The sequence below is a fragment of the Somniosus microcephalus genome, chromosome 31 (genome assembly GCF_052327205.1).
Source record: "Somniosus microcephalus isolate GS21.2 chromosome 31, FLI_Smic_1.0, whole genome shotgun sequence".
Classification (NCBI taxonomy): domain Eukaryota; kingdom Metazoa; phylum Chordata; class Chondrichthyes; order Squaliformes; family Somniosidae; genus Somniosus; species Somniosus microcephalus.
The window spans coordinates 41,775,818-41,790,973 of record NC_141017.1 but is presented as its reverse complement, the minus strand read 5'-3'; the positions used below and the strand labels follow the sequence as shown (position 1 = coordinate 41,790,973).

Here is a 15,156-nt window from a genome sequence, read left to right as displayed (position 1 = left end):
GGGTGTGAGGGGGGTGTGGGTGTGAGGGGGGTGTGTGGGGTGTGGGGTGTGTGGGTGTGTGAGGGGTGTGTGGGTGTGAGGGGGGTGTGTGGGTGTGAGGGGGGTGTGTGGGTGTGAGGGGGGTGTGTGGGTGTGAGGGGTGTGTGGGTGTGAGGGGGGGTGTGGGTGTGAGGGGGGTGTGTGGGTGTGAGGGGGGTGTGTGGGTGTGAGGGGGGTGTGTGGGTGTGAGGGGTGTGTGGGTGTGAGGGGGGGGTGTGGGTGTGAGGGGGGTGTGTGGGTGTGAGGGGGGTGTGTGGGTGTGAGGGGTGTGTGGGTGTGAGGGGGGTGTGTGGGTGTGAGGGGGGTGTGGGTTGTGAGGGGGGTGTGTGGGTGTGAGGGGTGTGTGGGTGTGAGGGGGGTGTGTGGGTGTGAGGGGTGTGTGGGTGTGTGAGGGGTGTGTGGGTGTGAGGGGTGTGGGTGTGAGGGGGGTGTGTGGGTGTGAGGGGGGTGTGTGGGGTGTGAGGGGTGTGTGGGTGTGAGGGGGGTGTGTGGGTGTGAGGGGTGTGTGGGTGTGAGGGGGTGTGTGGGTGTGAGGGGGGGTGTGTGGGGTGAGGGGGGTGTGTGGGTGTGAGGGGGGTGTGTGGGTGTGAGGGGGGTGTGTGGGTGTGAGGGGTGTGTGGGTGTGTGAGGGGTGTGTGGGTGTGAGGGGTGTGGGTGTGAGGGGGGTGTGTGGGTGTGAGGGGGGTGTGTGGGTGTGAGGGGGGTGTGTGGGTGTGAGGGGGTGTGTGGGTGTGAGGGGGGGGTGTGGGTGTGAGGGGGGTGTGGGTGTGAGGGGGGTGTGTGGGTGTGAGGGGTGTGTGGGTGTGAGGGGGGTGTGTGGGTGTGATGGGGTGTGTGGGTGTGAGGGGGGTGTGTGGGTGTGAGGGGTGTGTGGGGGGTGTGTGAGGGGGGTGGGTGTGTGAGGGGTGTGTGGGTGTGAGGGGGGTGGGTGTGTGAGTGAGGAGGGTGTGTGTGTGAGGGGGGTGTGTGGGTGTGAGGGGGGTGGGTGTGTGAGGGGTGTGTGGGTGTGTGAGGGGTGTGTGGGTGTGAGGGGTGTGTGGGTGTGAGGGGTGTGTGGGTGTGAGGGGGGGTGTGGGTGTGAGGGGTGTGTGGGTGTGAGGGGTGTGTGGGTGTGAGGGGGGTGTGTGGGTGTGAGGGGTGTGTGGGTGTGTGAGGGGTGGGTGTGTGAGGGGTGTGTGGGGTGTGAGGGGGGTGGGTGTGTGAGTGAGGAGGGTGTGTGTGTGAGGGGGGTGTGTGGGGTGTGAGGGGGGTGGGTGTGTGAGGGGTGTGTGTGTGTGTGAGGGGTGTGTGGGTGTGAGGGGGGTGGGTGTGTGAGGGGTGTGTGGGTGTGAGGGGGGTGGGTGTGTGAGGGGGGTGGGTGTGTGAGTGAGGAGGGTGTGTGTGTGAGGGGTGTGTGGGGGGTGTGTGAGGGGGGTGGGTGTGTGAGGGGTGTGTGGGTGTGAGGGGGGTGGGTGTGTGAGGGGGGTGGGTGTGTGAGTGAGGAGGGTGTGTGTGTGAGGGGTGTGTGGGGGGTGTGTGAGGGGGGTGGGTGTGTGAGGGGTGTGTGGGTGTGTGAGGGGTGTGTGGGTGTGAGGGGTGTGTGGGTGTGAGGGGGGTGGGTGTGTGAGGGGGGTGTGAGGGGGGTGGGTGTGTGTGTTCGGCTCAATTTGCCGTATATCCGATTTTCTCATCCTCTTCCCAGATCACATTGTGTGCGAAGAGGAGTTTAAATATGCGATGCTTGCACTAAACTGTGTCTGTCCAGCTACATCTACACTGATCACCCTTCTCATCCACACCTCCAAGGGACAGTAAGTTTGTAAAAAAAAAATTCTCTTTGCTTTGGTGTTTTGAGAGCAGTGTGCAAAGGCGGAAGATTGAAACCCCCAGTGCCCTGTGTGTGAACAGATGGCCAAGTCTTGCTCTGTGTATCCTGATAAACCCATTTGCGATAGTGGCAAATTCATGTTGTGGTGGAACTCCAGGAACACCAACTCTGGGTGATGGAAACCCAAGAGCTGGGAATGGACACTGAGGAGCTGAAACATGTTGTAGAAATGCTTCAAGCAGAAGCTTTAAACTCAGCATAAATTCATCTTTGATTGGGCCATCGCTTTCCTGTGTGTAACCCAAGGTCAAATACAGTCGTCAGGGAAGTCAAAAAAAGCTTTCGAAGTAATTCCCATCAGTTCTGTAGTGTTGTTATGGACCTAAAGCCTTGTATCTGTGTGTGTGTGTGCATAAAAAAATGTAAAGATTTGATGACCTGGGTGGAGGTCCCCTGGGCATCTCCTGTTTATCATCTGTGTCCACAGGCAGGAGCATCAGTGTGCAGACCAGTGGCAGCGGATGTACAGCCGATGTTCAGCCAACGAAGTGTATCACATCAAACTGGGGGAGAGCAAATTCTTTGGAGAATACGAGGGAAAGAGCTTCACATTTGCCTCCTTCCACGCACACAAAAAGCAAGTACGGTGTCTGGGTAATAGGAAAATCGAACCGGTACCAAGGAGTGTCCCTCAGAACAAAGGCTGGACAAGCACAATATACAGTGGGAGGGAATGGGAAGGGGTTTGGTCCATTGGGATTGTGTACAGTGGGAGGGAATGGGAAGGGGTTTGGTCCATTGGGATTGTGTACAGTGGGAGGGAATGGGAAGGGGTTTGGTCCATTGGGATTGTGTACAGTGGGAGGGAATGGGAAGGGGTTTGGTCCATTGGGATTGTGTACAGTGGGAGGGAATGGGAAGGGGTTTGGTCCATTGGGATTGTGTACAGTGGGAGGGAATGGGAAGGGGTTTGGTCCATTGGGATTGTGTACAGTGGGAGGGAATGGGAAGGGGTTTGGTCCATTGGGATTGTGTACAGTGGGAGGGAATGGGAAGGGGTTTGGTCCATTGGGATTGTGTACAGTGGGAGGGAATGGGAAGGGGTTTGGTCCATTGGGATTGTGTACAGTGGGAGGGAATGGGAAGGGGTTTGGTCCATTGGGATTGTGTACAGTGGGAGGGAATGGGAAGGGGTTTGGTCCATTGGGATTGTGTACAGTGGGAGGGAATGGGAAGGGGTTTGGTCCATTGGGATTGTGTACAGTGGGAGGGAATGGGAAGGGGTTTGGTCCATTGGGATTGTGTACAGTGGGAGGGAAGGGGTTTGGTCCATTGGGATTGTGTACAGTGGGAGGGAATGGGAAGGGGTTTGGTCCATTGGGATTGTGTACAGTGGGAGGGAAGGGGTTTGGTCCATTGGGATTGTGTACAGTGGGAGGGAATGGGAAGGGGTTTGATCTGTTGGGATTGTGTACAATGGGAATGGGTTTGGTCCATTGGGATTGTATACAGTGAGGGAATGGGAAGGGGTTTGGTCCATTGGGATTGTGTACAGTGGGAGGGAATGGGAAGGGGTTTGGTCCATTGGGATTGTGTACAGTGGGAGGGAAGGGGTTTGGTCCATTGGGATTGTGTACAGTGGGAGGGAATGGGAAGGGGTTTGGTCCATTGGGATTGTGTACAGTGGGAGGGAAGGGGTTTGGTCCATTGGGATTGTGTACAGTGGGAGGGAATGGGAAGGGGTTTGGTCCATTGGGATTGTGTACAGTGGGAGGGAATGGGAAGGGGTTTGATCTGTTGGGATTGTGTACAATGGGAATGGGTTTGGTCCATTGGGATTGTATACAGTGAGGGAATGGGAAGGGGTTTGGTCCATTGGGATTGTGTACAGTGGGAGGGAAGGGGTTTGGTCCATTGGGATTGTGTACAGTGGGAGGGAATGGGAAGGGGTTTGGTCCATTGGGATTGTGTACAGTGGGAGGGAATGGGAAGGGGTTTGGTCCATTGGGATTGTGTACAGTGGGAGGGAAGGGGTTTGGTCCATTGGGATTGTGTACAGTGGGAGGGAATGGGAAGGGGTTTGGTCCATTGGGATTGTGTACAGTGGGAGGGAATGGGAAGCGGTTTGATCTGTTGGGATTGTGTACAATGGGAATGGGTTTGGTCCATTGGGATTGTATACAGTGAGGGAATGGGAAGGGGTTTGGTCCATTGGGATTGTGTACAGTGGGAGGGAATGGGAAGGGGTTTGGTCCATTGGGATTGTGTACAGTGGGAGGGAATGGGAAGGGGTTTGGTCCATTGGGATTGTGTACAGTGGGAGGGAATGGGAAGGGGTTTGGTCCATTGGGATTGTGTACAGTGGGAGGGAATGGGAAGGGGTTTGGTCTGTTGGGATTGTGTACAATGGGAATGGGTTTGGTCCATTGGGATTGTGTACAATGAGAGGGAATGGGAAGGGGTTTGGTCCATTGGGATTGTGTACAGTGGGAGGGAATGGGAAGGGGTTTGGTCCATTGGGATTGTGTACAGTGGGAGGGAATGGGAAGGGGTTTGGTCCATTGGGATTGTATACAGTGAGGGAATGGGAAGGGGTTTGGTCTGTTGGGATTGTGTACAATGGGAATGGGTTTGGTCCATTGGGATTGTGTACAATGAGAGGGAATGGGAAGGGGTTTGGTCCATTGGGATTGTGTACAGTGGGAGGGAATGGGAAGGGGTTTGGTCCATTGGGATTGTGTACAGTGGGAGGGAATGGGAAGGGGTTTGGTCCATTGGGATTGTGTACAGTGGGAGGGAATGGGAAGGGGTTTGGTCCATTGGGATTGTGTACAGTGGGAGGGAATGGGAAGGGGTTTGGTCCATTGGGATTGTGTACAGTGGGAGGGAATGGGAAGGGGTTTGGTCCATTGGGATTGTGTACAGTGGGAGGGAATGGGAAGGGGTTTGGTCCATTGGGATTGTGTACAGTGGGAGGGAATGGGAAGGGGTTTGGTCCATTTAGTTCTCTATATTATGAAGACTACCGTTGTCTTTGTTTGCAGGTACAGGGTGTGTTTGATTGGGGTGCGGAGGGAGGGTAATAACAACATTCTCCTGAATCCCGGTCCCTGCCACATCATGGCCTCCACCGATACCTGCTTTTACATCAACATCTCAAAGGAGGAAAACTCGGCCTTTATCTTCAAGCAGAAGGAGTATCTGAAGAACAACCTGTCCCACACCACGTACCACGGACTCACCAGACTGCCTGTCCATAGCATCATTGCCAGCATGGGTAAGGAGATCAGGCCATGTGCATGGCCGGGTGTTTGTCTGGTTATTTCTCTGGTGCTTTTTTCTCTCTATCTTTCTCTTTGTTTCTCTTTATCTCTCTTTGAGTCTGTATTTCTTCATGTCATTCTGTTTCGCTTTCAGTTTCTGTCTCTGTTTGTCTCATTCTCTTTCCCTCAGTATGTGTCTCCCTCTTTCTCTCTCTCCCTCTCTCCCTTGCACCATCTTTGTCTCCATCACTCCATTTGCTTCTTTTTGTCTCTTTCTCTGTTGTGTTGTTTCTCACTGTGTTTCTTGCTCTCTGTCTCCGTTTCTTTCGTCTTTTCTCTCTTTGTCTTCTCTCTCTCATTGCGTTTCTTTTTGTCTGTCCCTGTTCTGTACCTTCTTCACTATTTCTCATTCTTTCTGTTTCAGTCTGCCTCTTTTTTTCTGTCTCCCACTCTTGTTTTTTGTTTTTCTGCTGCTCCTGTTCACCGTTTTCTCTCACTTTCTATCTCAATATTTCTTTTGCTTATTTCAGTTTATCCCTCTTATTCTGTCTCTTTCTCTTTCTGCCCCTCTCTATATGCTCTCCCACACTCCGTTTTCTCTGTGTTTCTCTCGTTCTGTTTCTGTCTCGCTGCTTTTGTCTCTCGCAATGTTTCCGTATTCCTGTTTCTCTCTGTTTTACATAACAAGAATTAGGAACAGCAGGGGTCGGCCATTCGGCCCCTCTAGCCTGCTCCGCCATTCAATAAGATCATGGCTGACCTTCGACCTCATCTCCACTTTCCTGCACTATCTCCATATCCCTTGATTCCCTTAATATTCAAAAATCTATCGATCTCTGCCTTGAATATACTCAACGACTGAGCCTCCACAGCCCTCTGGGGTAGAGAATTTCAAAGATTCACCACCCTCTGAGTGAAGAAATTTCTCCTCATCTCAGTCCTAAATGGCCGACCCCTCATTCTGAGACTATGACCCCTGGTTCTAGACTCCCCAGCCCAGGGAAACATCCTCCCTGCATCTACCCTGTCAAGCCCTGTAAGAATTTTGTATGTTTCAATGAGATCACCTCTCATCCTTCTAAACTCCAGAGAATATAGGCCCAGTCTAGTCAATCTCTCCTCATAGGACAATCCCCCCATCCCAGGAACCAGTCTGGTGAACTCTAGAGAATATAGGCCCAGTCTAGTCAAGGAACCAGTCATAGAGTCATAACGGCACAGAAGGAGGCCATTCGGCCCATCGAGTCCGTGCCGGCTCTCTGTAGAGCAATCCGGTCAGTCCCACTCCCCCGCTCTGTCCCCGTAGCCCTGCAAGTTTATTTCCCTCAAGTGCCTAACCAGTCTCCCCTTGAAAACATCGAGTGTGTCCGCTTCCACCACTTCCGTTGACAGCGAGTTCCAGGTCCTCACTACTCGCTGCGCAAAAAAGTGTTTCCTCACATCCCCCCGTATCTCTTGCCCAAAACCATAAATCTGTGTCCCCTAGTCCTTGTACCATCAACTATTGGGAACAGCCTTTCCCTGTCTAGCCTATCCAAACCCGTCATAATCTTGTACACCTCTATCAAATCTCCCCTCAACCTCCTTTGCTCTAATGAAAACAAATCCAGCTTCTCCAACCTGTCCTTGTAGCTAAGATCCCCCATCCCCGGAACCATTCTGGTAAATCTCCTCTGCACCCTCTCAAGGGACTTCACATCCTTCCTAAAGTGTGGTGACCAGAACTGGACGCAATACTCCAGTTGTGGCCTAACCAGCGCGTTATAAAGACTCGGCATAACTTCTCTACTTTTGTACTCAATACCTCTATTTATGAAGCCCAAGATCCCATATGCTTTGCTAACCACTCTCTCAATATATCCTGCCACCTTCAGGGACCTATGCACATTAACTCCCAGGTCCCTCTGTCCCTGCACACTCTTTAAAACTGTGCCATTAAGTGTATATTACCTCTCCCTGTTCCTTCTGCCAAAATGCATCACCTCACACTTCTCTGTATTAAATTCCTCCTTCTTTTTGGCAGTCCCTCAGAACCACGTTTCCGTTATTGCCACAACATCATATTGCCACACGGCTAAGTGTGATTGTAGCTCACCAACCTTATTCACCACACTTTGTGCGTTTACGTACATATATTTTTGAATCTTTTCGTAGTCTTTCTTAGTCTGCTCCGTTCTAATATGGTACTACTTTCTTCTCTAGTACTATCCAACATTCTCACTCTTTTATGCACCTTATTCCTCTTTTCTACTCCTATATGCTGGTGCCCATCCCCCTGCCAAGCTAGTTTAAACCTCCCCAACAGCACTAACAAATCTCCCTCCGAGAATATTGGTTCCGGCTCTGTTGAGGTGTAACCCGTCCAGCTTGTACAGGTCCCACCGCCCCCAGAAATGGTCCCAATGCCTCAGGAATCTGAAGCCCTCCCTCCTGTATCATCTCTCCAGCCACGCATTCATCTGTTCTATCCTTCTATTCCTGTACTCAGATATTACTACCTTTGAGGTCCTGCTTTTTAATCTCTCTCCTAGCTCCCTAAACTCTGCCTGCAGGACCTCATCCCTCTTTCTGCCTATGTCGTTGGTACCGATATGGACAATGACCTCTGGCTGTTCACCGTCCCCAGTCTGGTGAACCTTCGTTGCACTCCCTCTATGGCAAGTATATCCTTCCTTGGGTAAGGAGACCAAAACTGTACACAATACTCCCGGTGTGGTCTCACCAGGGCCCTATATAATTGCAGTAAGACGTCTTTACTCTTGTACTCAAATCCTCTTGTAATAAAGGCCAACATACCATTTGCTTTCTTAATTGCTTGCTGTACCTGCATGTTAACTTTCAGTGATCCGTGTACAAGGACACCCAGATTCCTCACCATTTAAAAAACTCTGCTTTTCTACTTTTCAAAGTGCCTAACTTCACATTTCTCCGCATTATACAGTATTCCATTTGCCATGTTCTTGCCCACTCACTTAGCCTGTCTATATCCCCTTGAAGCCTCCTTGCATCCTCCTCAACTTACATTCCCACCCAGCTTTGTATCATCAGCAAACTTGGATATATTACATTTGGTCTCCTCATCCAAATCATTGATGTAGATTGTGAATAGCTGAGGCCCAAGCACTGATCCTTGTGGTACCCCACTAGTTACAGCCTGCTGACCCGAAAATGACCCATTTATTCCTACTTTCTGTTTTCTGTCCGTTAACCAATCCTCAGTCCATGCTAGTATATTACCTCCAATCCCATGGGCCCTAATTTTGTTTAATAACCTCTTGTGTGGCACCTTATCGAATGCCTTCTGAAAATCCAAATACACCACATCCACTGGTTCTCCCTTATCTATTCTGCTAGTTACAACCTCAAAAAATTCTAACAGATTTGTCAAACACGATTTCCCTTTCATAAATCCGTGTTGACTCTGCCCAATCCTATTATTATTTTCTAAGTGCCCTGTTACCACGTCCTTAATAATAGATTCTAGCATTTTCCCTACTACTGATGTCAGGCTAACTGGTCTGTAATTCCCCGTTTTCTCTCTCCCTCCTTTCTTAGATAGTGGGGTTACATTTCAGCCTGTGTATTTCTCTTTTTTCTGTTTCTCTGTCTCTCTTCCTTTTCAATGCTGTACGTGCCCAGAATTAGCTATTCATGGGATCTGTGGGCATCTCTGGCAAAGCCGGCATTTATTACCCATCCCTAATTGCCCGTGAGAAGGTGGTGATGGGCCTTCTTCTTGAACTGTTGCAGTCCGTGTGGTGAAGGTACTCTCACAGTGCTGTTAGGGAGTTGAAGGAACGGCGATGTATGTCCGAGTCAGGATGGTGTGTGACTTAAGAGGGGAAGTTGGAGGTGGTGGTGTTCCCATGCACCTGCTGCCCTTGCCCTTCGAGCTGGAAGAGGTCGCGGGTTTTGAAGATGCTTCGAAGAAGCCTTGGCGAGTTGCTGAGATGCATCTTGTAGATGGTGCACACCGCTGCCATGGTACGCCGGTGGTGGAGAGAGTGAATGTTTAAGGTGGCGGATGGGGTGTCAATCCTGGCTAATGTCAAGTTTCTAGAGTGGACCAGGACTCCCAGCTCTGTTGATGAGACTCTGCCAGGTGAGTCTTGCCAGAGAGTGCCAGAGCTGCCCCAGTGCCCCTTTGGCTGGCCACTAGGAGATGTGACTTACTGGCCAGGCCGGCCTACCTCAACTGACTTTCTCCCATGGAGGTTGTTCAATCCTCCTCACTTAGCCTGGCACAGAGGTGGAAGGTGTGGAGCACAGTCGGAGATGTCCCACTGCTCAACGCTGCCCCTCACACAGACACTCCAAGACTGATTCGGACTGTTCCTGCCTGTACTGCACAGAGAATTGGATTTGTTTTTAAATGTGGCGGGTGGGAATAACCTCCAGGTGAAGAAGTGGTCCTTAAAGCTCTCACTGTTTCTCTGCTGAAGGGACTGTGGCAATGGACCTGCAGGAGTCTGGGGGCTGCACAGATGGTGAGGATACGACCTTGCTGGCACTGCCTTCAGACCAGGCACAGGACAGATGTCGTAGCATCGCTCCAGTGCTGGAGGTGGCTGATTCGCTACCCAATCCCAACTTTGACCTTCTGAGTGACCAGTCAGAAGACGAGGTTTCTGCCGTGCCGCAGTGAGTATTGTGACATGCGCTGGTTTAACCAGCCTGCTTCATTCAGATTAAAGCAATTGGGCTCAACAACTCAATGTGAAGAGCTGTGTGTGTGGTCGGGGGGGTCGGTCAGTGTGTGGGGGGAGGGGTCAGTGTGGGGGGGTCGGTGTGTGTGTGGGGGGCTGCGATTGGGGGAGGGGTTGGTAAAATCGATAATTATCCTGCTGTCTTTTGCAGGTGGGTGAAAGGATATCCCACACACTCACCCTACATCGGGAGCTCGCCCACCCTCTGCCACCTCCTCCAGGAGAAAGCACCTTTCTGCTGCATCAGGCTCGACAAGGTGAGCACTGCGCACATTCAGAACCAAACCAGGCCTGGCCAAACCCAACTAGTGAAGAAAGACACACCAGCACAGACCTGATGGGCCAAATGGCCTGTTGCTCTGTGGAATACTCTCTGGTTCTGTGAGGCTGCAGCTAGTCCAACGCTCGCCCCCTGGGGCGTGATCAGTCTTCAGACTGCACTGGGAGAGAAGGGAGTGGCAGCACCCAGTGGGAGAGAAGGGAGCGGCAGCACCCACTGGGAGAGAAGGGAGTGGCAGCACTCAGTGGGAGAGAAGGGAGCGGCAGCACCCAGTGGGAGAGGAGGGAGCGGCAGCACCCAGTGGGAGAGAAGGGAGCGGCAGCACCCAGTGGGAGAGGAGGGAGCGGCAGCACCCAGTGGGAGAGAAGGGAGCGGCAGCACCCAGTGGGAGAGGAGGGAGCGGCAGCACCCAGTGGGAGAGGAGGGAGCGGCAGCACCCAGTGGGAGAGGAGGGAGCGGCAGCACCCAGTGGGAGAGGAGGGAGCGGCAGCACCCAGTGGGAGAGGAGGGAGCGGCAGCACCCAGTGGGAGAGGAGGGAGCGGCAGCACCCAGTGGGAGAGGAGGGAGCGGCAGCACCCAGTGGGAGAGAAGGGAGCGGCAGCACCCAGTGGGAGAGAAGGGAGCGGCAGCACCCAGTGGGAGAGAAGGGAGCGGCAGCACCCAGTGGGAGAGAAGGGAGCGGCAGCACCCAGTGGGAGAGAAGGGAGCGGCAGCACCCAGTGGGAGAGGAGGGAGCGGCAGCACCCAGTGGGAGAGGAGGGAGCGGCAGCACCCAGTGGGAGAGGAGGGAGCGGCAGCACCCAGTGGGAGAGGAGGGAGCGGCAGCACCCAGTGGGAGAGGAGGGAGCGGCAGCACCCAGTGGGAGAGGAGGGAGCGGCAGCACCCAGTGGGAGAGGAGGGAGCGGCAGCACCCAGTGGGAGAGAAGGGAGCGGCAGCACCCAGTGGGAGAGGAGGGAGCGGCAGCACCCAGTGGGAGAGGAGGGAGCGGCAGCACCCAGTGGGAGAGGAGGGAGCGGCAGCACCCAGTGGGAGAGGAGGGAGCGGCAGCACCCAGTGGGAGAGAAGGGAGCGGCAGCACCCAGTGGGAGAGAAGGGAGCGGCAGCACCCAGTGGGAGAGGAGGGAGCGGCAGCACCCAGTGGGAGAGGAGGGAGCGGCAGCACCCAGTGGGAGAGAAGGGAGCGGCAGCACCCAGTGGGAGAGAAGGGAGCGGCAGCACCCAGTGGGAGAGGAGGGAGCGGCAGCACCCAGTGGGAGAGAAGGGAGCGGCAGCACCCAGTGGGAGAGGAGGGAGCGGCAGCACCCAGTGGGAGAGGAGGGAGCGGCAGCACCCAGTGGGAGAGGAGGGAGCGGCAGCACCCAGTGGGAGAGGAGCTGGGGGTGGGCTCAGGGCTGGAGTTTTCTTGCTGTTTTGCTAATGATGCTAGTTAGTAACAACAACTGCCAGGTTAACAGACTCCGACTCTGTCTCTCCTTCTGCCCGAAGGGCTGTTACCACAATCCATGTGCGGACGCCAGAGCGTACGGGTTCCAGAACAAGCTCCTCATCGTCTCTGCTGAGGCTGCTGGCAACGGGCTGTATAACTTTATTGTTCCACTCAGGTCATACTACAGGCCAAGAAAGGAGTTAAACCCGATCGTGTTACTGCTGGAGTACCCGTACGTACCCGCCTGCGTGAGTGAGTGAGTGTGCGTACGTGCATGAGCATGGGTGTGTGCACCAATTTGTCTTTGTCTCGATCTCCCTATTTATGTCTATTTCTTTCTGACTTTCATTCTGACTCTCCCCCGCTCTGCCTTTATCTCGGACTCGTTCTGTTTTCTGTCTTTCTAAACCTCTTCCTTTCTCTTTCTCTGTCCCTCGAGCTCAGCATTAATGTTCTCTCTCTCTCTCCTTCCCAGGCCAGATACCCACTTCCTTGAAGCCATCTGTTGGTTTCCTATGGTATATTACATGGTGGGATCTATTGATAAGTAAGTGCATTGATTTACAGACCCTTCTCCCAACTCTCTCGCCCTTCCTGCAGTACGTTAGTACCACTGATACAACAAAAACACCAACATATTAGAAAGATTCTCTTTGGAACAGAGGAGGCTGGGGGGAGACCTAATTGAGGTGTTTATAATTATGAGGGGCCTAGATAGAGTGGATAGGAAGGACCTATTTCCCTTAGCAGAAGGGTCAATAACCAGGGGGCATAGATTTAAAGTAATTGGTCAGAAGTTTAATGGGGATTTGAGAATTTTTTTCACCCAGTGGGTGGTGGGGGTCTGGCACTCACTGCCTGAAAGGGTGGTAGAGGCAGAAACCCTCATCACATTTAAAAGGTACTTGGATATGCACATGGGTTCGGGTGGGATGGAGAGTGATAGAAGATTTGAGGTTAGGATCAGATCAGCCATGATCTTATTGAATGGTGGAGCAGGCTCGAGGGGCCGATTGGCCTACTCCTGCTCCTGTTTCTTATGTTCTTATGTAACCTACAGGGCTCCGGACCAAGTGCTGGAAAGTGGGATTAGGCTGGATCGCTCTTTGTCGGCCAGCACGGACACGATGGGTCAAATGGCCTCCTTCTGTGCTGTAAATTTCTATGATTCTATGATTAAAATTGCTGGTAAATTTACCACAATAGACTTGTTAGCAAAATTAAAGCTCATGGGATTAGAGGGACAGTGGCAGCATGGGTACAAAATTGGCTAGGGGGCAGAAAGTAGTGGTGAACGGTTGTTTTTCAGACTGGAGGAACTGTACAGTGATGTTCCCCAGCGGCTGGTATTAGGACCACTGCTCTTTTTGATATATATTAATGACCTGGACTTGTGTGTACAGGGCATAATTTCAAAGTTTGCAGATGATACTAAACTTGGAAATGTAGTAACGGACTTCAGGAGGACAGAGACAGACTGGTGAAATGGGCAGATGAAATTTAACGCAGATAATTGTGAAGTGATATATTTTGGTAGAAAGAATGAGGAGAGACAATATAAACTAAATGGTACAATTTTAAAGGGTGTGCAGGAACAGAGAGACCTGGGGGTGTATGTACACAAATCTTTGAAGGTGGCAGGACAGGTTGAGAAGGCTGTTAAAAAAGCTTACGGGATCCTGGGCTTCATTAATAGAGGAATAGAGTACAAAAGCAAGGAAGTTATGCTAAACTTTTATAAATCACTGGTTAGGTTGCAGCTGGAGTATTGTGTTCAATTCTGGGCGCCACACTTTAGGAAGGAGGTCAGGGCCTTGGAGAGGGTACAGAGGAGATTTACTAGAATGATCCCAGGAATGAGGGACTTAATGTGAAGAAGCTGGGGTTGTTCGCCTTAGAGCAGAAATGATTGAGGAGATTTGATAGAGTAAATAAGTAGAAACTGTTCCTACTATCAGAAGATCGGTAACCAGAGGACACAGATTTAAGGTGATTGGCAAAAAAAGGGGAGATGAGAAACGTTTTTTTTACACAGCGAGTTGTGATCTGGAATGCGCTGCCTGAAAGGGCAGTGGAAGCAGATTCAATAGTAACTTTCAAAAGAGAATCGGAGAAATACTTGAAAGGGAAACTTTTGCAGGGCTGTGGGGAGAGAGCAGTTGGAGGAGAGCAGGACGAATTGAATAGCTCTACAAACGAGCTGGCACTGACATGATGGGCTGAATGGCTTCCTTCTGTGCTGTATCATTCTATGACATTTCTCAGTAATGTTAATTGAAGTTGAGATGTTTGTGTTCGAAAGAATCGTTGTGCCTGTGTGGAATCAATCTCCCCCATTACTGGGCTAGGCTTCTGATTTTTGTCCTTTTGTCTCCATCACCTTGTCTGAGTAACAAAGGTTCTGACAACTCTTCTGTCTCCAGCCTGGACGACCTCCTGAGGTGCGGAGTGACCTTTGCTGAAAATATGGTGGTTGTCGATAAGGAGAGTTCAATGATCGCAGAAGAAGACTACATGGCTGATGCCAAGACGATTGTGAACGTACAGACACTGTTCAGGTAAGATTGTGAACCTACAGACACTGTTCAGGTAAGATTGTGAACGTACAGACACTGTTCAGGTAAGATTGTGAACCTACAGACACTGTTCAGGTAAGATTGTGAACCTACAGACACTGTTCAGGTAAGATTGTGAACCTACAGACACTGTTCAGGTAAGATTGTGAACGTACAGACACTGTTCAGGTAAGATTGTGAACCTACAGACACTGTTCAGGTAAGATTGTGAACGTACAGACACTGTTCAGGTAAGATTGGGAACCTACAGACACTGTTCAGGTAAGATTGTGAACGTACAGACACTGTTCAGGTAAGATTGTGAACCTACAGACACTGTTCAGGTAAGATTGTGAACGTACAGACACTGTTCAGGTAAGATTGTGAACCTACAGACACTGTTCAGGTAAGATTGTGAACCTACAGACACTGTTCAGGTAAGATTGTGAATGTACAGACACTGTTCAGGTAAGATTGTGAACGTACAGACACTGTTCAGGTAAGATTGTGAACCTACAGACACTGTTCAGGTAAGATTGTGAACCTACAGACACTGTTCAGGTAAGATTGTGAATGTACAGACACTGTTCAGGTAAGATTGTGAACATACAGACACTGTTCAGGTAAGATTGTGAACCTACAGACACTTCAGGTAAGATTGTGAACCTACAGACACTGTTCAGGTAAGATTGTGAACGTACAGACACTGTTCAGGTAAGATTGTGAACCTACAGACACTGTTCAGGTAAGATTGTGAACATACAGACACTGTTCAGGTAAGATTGTGAACGTACAGACACTGTTCAGGTAAGATTGTGAACCTACAGACACTGTTCAGGTAAGATTGTGAACCTACAGACACTGTTCAGGTAAGATTGTGAACCTACAGACACTGTTCAGGTAAGATTGTGAACCTACAGACACTGTTCAGGTAAGATTGTGAACGTACAGACACTGTTCAGGTAAGATTGTGAACCTACAGACACTGTTCAGGTAAGATTGTGAACATACAGACACTGTTCAGGTAAGATTGTGAACGTACAGACACTGTTCAGGTAAGATTGTGAACCTACAGAC

At 51.3% G+C, this 15,156-nt stretch overlaps 1 protein-coding gene across 6 annotated transcripts in view; it reads left to right on the top strand.

The window, feature by feature from the left end:
• Positions 1-15,156, top strand: part of kcnt2b (potassium sodium-activated channel subfamily T member 2b) — a 116,890-nt gene that overhangs the window by 89,769 nt on the left and 11,965 nt on the right. For 5 of the 6 annotated variants that reach the window (XM_085971939.1, XM_085971936.1, XM_085971942.1 and 2 more), the window contains 8 exons: positions 1,721-1,829; positions 2,334-2,483; positions 4,891-5,123; positions 9,552-9,750; positions 9,967-10,072; positions 11,584-11,780; positions 12,000-12,071; positions 13,948-14,082. In XM_085971939.1, coding sequence (XP_085828065.1) covers positions 1,721-1,829; positions 2,334-2,483; positions 4,891-5,123; positions 9,552-9,750; positions 9,967-10,072; positions 11,584-11,780; positions 12,000-12,071; positions 13,948-14,082 — 1,201 coding nt within the window. The remainder of the gene's footprint in view (positions 1-1,720; positions 1,830-2,333; positions 2,484-4,890; positions 5,124-9,551; positions 9,751-9,966; positions 10,073-11,583; positions 11,781-11,999; positions 12,072-13,947; positions 14,083-15,156) is intronic. The other variant, XM_085971937.1, reaches the window with a different exon arrangement.